We start from the raw sequence: 6,148 nt of genomic DNA, 5'->3' as shown, positions 1-6,148 counted from the left end.
TTAAAGCATATGTTCATGGAGATAGCTTTGTGTGCAGGGTCATTGTCTTGCTGGAACAGATTTAGGTCTGCTAAGTCAAGTATAGGGAAAATTTCATGCTACATCATCCAAAGTGATACTTTACAACTATGTTTAAGTTTCAGTTTATTTATATAGCACTTTTTACAATGGACATCGTCTCAAAGCAGCTATGTATCTCTACCTATGTGAAATTAAGCACATATTGCTGACTATATCTAGAACAAAATTTCGACACCTGCCCATAAGATTCTCATATGTGAATTTTTATATTTTAAATAGCCACTTCCATATTTAGACCAAATTTGCCGTTATAATGATCGTGCATTCATCTGCAAGGGCTTTAGTAAAGTCAGGTTCTTAAATAGGTAAAATGAGGAGCCTGAGGTGCAGTCTGCGTTCCAATTTATCCCAAAGGAGTTCAGTAGAGCTCTGTAGCAAGCCAATCAAGATCTTCCACTCTAGCCTATGGAAACGATATGATTATAAAGCTGGCATTGTTATGCTGGAACAGATTTAGGTCTCCTAGTTCAAGTATAGGCAGGGTGGAGTAGGTGGTGAAGAATGACAGGAATTATTTGTGATAGTAGGGTATCTGCAAGAATGAAAGGGAAAGTTTATAGAACTGTGGTGAGACCTGCGATGTTGTATGGATTAGAGACAGTGGCATTGAGTAAAAGACAGGAGGTGGAGCTGGAGGTAGCAGAGATAAAGATGTTAAGGTTTTCGTTGGGAGTGACGAGGATAGACAAGATTGGAAATAAGTTTATTAGAGGGACAGCCCATGTGGGACGTTTTGGTGACAAGGTGAGGGAGGCGAGATTGAGATGGTTTGGACATGTGCAGAGGAGTACCATGAGTTATATTGTTAGAAGAATGCTGAGGATGGAGCCACCAGGAAGGAGGAAAAGAGGAAGGCCAAGGAGGAGGTTCATGGATGTGGTGAGGGAAGACATGCAGGTAGTTGGTGTGAAAGAGGCAGATGTAGAGGACAGGGTGGTATGAAGACGGATGATCCGCTGTGGCGACCCCCTAATGGGAGCAGCCGAAAGAAGAAGAAGTTCAAGTATAGGGAAATAAATAGGGAAATTAATGCTACAGCATCTAAAGACAACCTGTATAACAGTTTGGGGGAAGAACCACATATGGCTGGAAAAGTCAAGTTTCCTGATACCTTTGTCTATACAGAGCATTACCATGATTAGACAAAATGTCTTTTTATTTTGTTAAGTTTGATTGATGTTCATACGTAAGCATAGAAACAAACTCAAACAAAAAGGATGAGATCTTGTGACTTGTTTCATGCATTTATGATTTATTTAAATGTGCAAAAACACAGAGTCTTAATATAAATGAACAGTGATCTATACAAATAAAGCCACATATAAACATTATACACTATTTGTAGGTGCATATATCTTAGCATCAACCTCAAATCATACATATATTCCGCAGTGGATATGGAAATACAAATGAAAGATGATATGTAAATGAAAATACAGGATTTAGAAAAATGTGCTGGTAACTGAAGGTCTTAACTCAGACTTAACAAGCACTCAAATGTTTAGATGTGAGTATACATTGTGACAAAAGTCTATTGTTAAAAGCATGCATAATAAAAAAAAAAAAAAAAAAAAAAAGCATGTTGTATATATGGATTGAATTGATTAGTAAGCATTTTAGCACAGTAAAAGGTAAGAGCTCATTTTAAATGAGCAAACAAGAACTGCATTACATTGCATTTCGACAACCGTGTTGCCATTACATACAAAGAACATTCCACTTTCTTCACGTAGACAGCACAAAAATCCAATCCGGGTCTTTCCAATTAGGGATTGTGTCACCTTTAAAAAAAAAATAAAAATAAAAAAAATACGATTTTAATATTTTTCCAAACATTTGATTGCCACTTGATTGGCGTAATACAAATACCTCAGGACAAACACTTGAATACAGAGTTGGGTTAATCATGCATAATGAATATACACTATATGGACAAAAGTGACTTTTCCAGCCATATGTGGTTCTTCTCCAAATTGTTAGCACAAAGTTCAAGGCGCACAATTGTATGGGATGTCATTAGATGCAGTAGCAGGAAATTTGGAAACTATTTTAGCATGACGATGACCCAGTACACAAAGCCAACTCCATGAACAAATGCTTTACATGGGTTGGAATGAAAGATCCTGCTGTAGAGCCCTGACCTCAACCCTATTGAACACCTTTGGGATGAACTGGAATGCTGACTGCACCCCAGGCCTAAACACCCTTCATTCTACATAAATACCTGATTTAACTAAAACTTTTTTAAATGAATGAACACAAATTTCCACAAGCCGTCTACAAAATCTGGTGGAAAATCTTCCCAGAAGATTGAAGGTTATTATATCAGCTAATGGGGACAAAAGGTGGAATGGGATGTTAAAAAATCATCAGTCTTATGGTCAATTGTGCACAAACTTTCATCCATATAGTGTAATTCACCTATGAGCAGTAATGGCCAAAAATCCATCAAATATTTTTTCCCCTCATGGAGAAACATTTTAATAATATACATGGTTGTGGTTAGGGACATATTTATGAATTTAACTGATTAAAGTGTTTGAGTTCTATGGTGGTGGTCTAGACACTGAATATCCGAATCCAAAAACTCTACATAAATGCTAACCAGTTACCATTAGCTTTCAAATAGATACTTATTTCCTTTGTGAAAATAAAATAAAAGAATGTTAATTTATGTATAAACCAGACAAACATATTCTGATATATCAACAATGCTTACCAAATTCCCAAAAGGCCATCCAGTCTAGGCCATCCAGAATTTCAGCGTCATCAAGATGTTGAACGCAACGGTCTTCAAGAAGAGAACCCGCAACCAGAAGATGCCGAATGCCAAAAAGTTTGTCTTGGCATCTACAAATAAATAAGTAAATAAGTTATCATCATTTGCATTTGTCATCATTTACAATTTACTGATTAATTAGATATATATGAATATGAAAAATAGACAAATCAAAGCAAAATTTCATTTACCTGAAAGGAAACCACCTCCACTTTCAGTCTTGGCTGTGCTGCATTCACTGTCTATGTGAAATAAAAAAAAAAAAGAATAAAAAATATGAAGTATATATGCAAATATATAAAGCAATATTGTAGGAAAAATAATACAATTGAATAGTCATTTTTCTTATACTCATTCTAAAACTCTTAACCCAGTGCCATATTGGCTGACATTATTTGCATTATATGTCCACATGGTAAATCCTTACCAGTTTCATTGCAGTTATTGGTGTTCAATATCAACCTGCTGTAATATTCCTCGCCTGAGAAACGAACTGCTCCTGCTTGGTCTGGGTCTTTAAGTGGCCAAATGTTGTCAGTCACATTTTGAACTGTAAAGCGAGTGGCCAGGCAGGATTCTTCACCATCTGTGCCAACCTTGTAATACTCAGGAACCTTTTCTTCTTCTGTAAACACACACACAAAGCACATAGAACATAACATTATTAAAAAGGAATAAATCTTAGGACCCATCAGTATATTTTCCAACTATTCAAAAAGACAAAGTTTGGTTATGAACGTATAAAGGCTATAATTTGCTGATTATAATCATTAATAGACTAATGTACAAGGACAATTTTAATAGTTCAAACATTAAAAAAAAAACATTGCATGCATATGAAATCTATAAAAATTTATTTCGGCTTCTCCCATTAGTGGTCGCCACAGCGGACTATCCACATGTTTGATTTGGCACATGTTTTTACGATGGATGCCCTTCCTAACGCAACCCTCCCCATTTATCTGGGCTTGGGACCGGCACTAAGGCTGGTGCAACCCTAATGGCTGGGGTTGGTTCCCTGACCGAGGAATCGAACCCGGGCCACAGCGGTGAAAGCGCCGCATCCTAACCACTAGACCACTAGGGAGCCATGCATATGGAATCTATACAGGCTGTATATTCCTATAGCTTAAGATATAGAAAAATGAGCCCCAGCCTCTACTTTATACAAGTCTATGTATTCTTAATTTTTCACTATTATTGGCACCAAAGCTGGATGTCAGAAATTAAACGTGCAGACTCTGGTTTCCAAATTAAAACAAACAGTTGTAAATCAAATTCTGTGGTGATATCAGTTTTCTGGACTATGAAGGTGTAGCTTTGCTACAATCAAATATACTGGAAATTTTATAATTAACGCTTTCAAAGTTGGCAACAAATTCACAAGTTAAATTGCACAGAATATGTACGAATTATTTTATTTATTTTTTTGCTGAAACCTTAACACAGATGTATTCACCATTGGAGAAGACATTAATAATTGTACTAACTTCAGTTCACACAGATATATTTCTCATAATAAAAACATGAGCTCTGTTTATCATGTTAAGTTGTGTTTTTTCTGAGTATTTCAACCAAGTAATACAAATGTTTGGATATCTAAAATTTTTATCATCTAATTTTTGGATTTCTTACACTAAAATAATATATTATAAAATTAGTCATTAACTCTTGAAGTATAACTTTGTAGTACTGTATACAACTTTAAAACCTCTTAAACTCTTGAGTTTTGAATGACCTAACCAAATTATTTTTTTTAACGACATCAAAACTTGCATTTGATCAATGAAAGTACTCGAAATAAAAAAAATAAAATAAAAAACAATGGCCAAAGTTAATCCTTAGGTTTAAATTCACACAGATTAAGGTTTTATTACAAACCAGTCAGCCATGTTGTATATTGTTGAAACTTTTAATAATATGCCATAGTTTCCAGATTCTTTGGAAAAGTAGAAAATACTTTGGCCAACCAGATGTAAATATTTTGGAAGGAACACAATGCTTATATACCCATTCTGTATTCACATACTTGACTAGCTCAACTGACTAGCTCGACTTATCACATTATCTTAGCTAAAACAATTTTTAGCCTAATCAATTATTTCAACCAAGTAAAAAAATGTGAGTGCTAGCTACAAGATCGACGATTAGTCCACCTTTGTATGTGTAGTAAAGTTTTCAACTTACTTTTATCAACTGTCATATTTACACCCGAACCAAATATTATCTTATTGTAGTCATTCACACAATATGAAAACAAAGGATGGAAACTTTCAAAGAAATGTATGCCCTTTTCATTTAAATTTTTTAATGTTAAACATCTTATATTCATGTATTTCTCTCATCTTTATGTTAACATTCATTTTCTCTCTCATTTTGTCGAAATAATCGTTTTTGCATTTAATTCGTGTTTAAATGTAAAGTAATTAAGCTTTTTTTGCATGTACATAATCTAATGTCTAATACTTAAGTTTATAGTTATATACTTTTATATACTTTGTTTTTAATGGAAATAATATTATCCGTGTTTTTATTTCGTTTTTTGTACAGCATTAGTATTTCAACGTGTGTGTCCGAGGTCACATTATAATACAATTACAGCTACATGTGGTGTGAATTCACAACTTAAACCCTTTTCAATTTACCCAATAAAAATGTATTTTATATTTATTTATTATATTTATTATAATATAAAATACACAAAGTTGCCTCTTTGTTGTGTTGTCATCTGTTTCATTATTAGTCAATGTTATGTATCAGAAAAACTCTAAATGCTACTTTAAACATACAAAAGAAAGAAATGCTAAAAAATATTGCAATAAGTTAAACAACAAACTTAGGTAATATAGTTACCAGTAGCATTACTTGTTCCAAATATTACTTTCCATCTTCCAGAAGTAACACTTTGATAATGCTTTAGACCTCAAATTACTAAATGTATGGTCTATTTATCATACACTATATAAACAAAACTTTGTGGACACCTCATCATAAGTTTGGCATGTGCCATCCCATTCCACATTTAGTCTCCATTTGCTGATATGAAATAAAACTATCTAGAAATATTTGAAAAAATCGAAACCTGGATTATTCCTTAAATATATGTAAACTGACAAACTTACTTGTATGGATTGTTAGTTTGGTCCCTGCTGCGAATATGATTTTGTTGTAGCCATCATTCACACAGTATGGAACTACACAACATTAATGTTCCAGTGATTTGACTATCCTTAATGTGCAAAGAAAATCTGGCCAATTACTTGAACTTCATAATTAAGAAAATTGTTT

The 6,148-nt window shown here is 33.8% G+C and overlaps 1 protein-coding gene across 1 annotated transcript in view; it reads right to left on the bottom strand.

The window, feature by feature from the left end:
* Nucleotides 1-1,313: 1,313 nt before the first annotated feature.
* LOC310726377 (uncharacterized protein) overlaps nucleotides 1,314-6,148 on the bottom strand; it is a 46,840-nt gene continuing 42,005 nt past the window's right edge. The window contains exons 2-5 of the mRNA XM_083541898.1: nucleotides 3,288-3,485; nucleotides 3,052-3,102; nucleotides 2,801-2,931; nucleotides 1,314-1,862 (exon numbers count right to left, since the gene is read on the bottom strand). Coding sequence (XP_083398024.1) covers nucleotides 2,825-2,931; nucleotides 3,052-3,102; nucleotides 3,288-3,485 — 356 coding nt within the window. The 3' untranslated portion in view covers nucleotides 1,314-1,862; nucleotides 2,801-2,824. The remainder of the gene's footprint in view (nucleotides 1,863-2,800; nucleotides 2,932-3,051; nucleotides 3,103-3,287; nucleotides 3,486-6,148) is intronic.

This window comes from Silurus aristotelis (assembly GCF_946808225.1).
Source record: "Silurus aristotelis genome assembly, chromosome: 5".
Lineage (NCBI taxonomy): Eukaryota > Metazoa > Chordata > Actinopteri > Siluriformes > Siluridae > Silurus > Silurus aristotelis.
The sequence above is the reverse complement of the archived record's forward strand: the minus strand, read 5'-3'. Positions and strand labels throughout refer to the sequence as shown.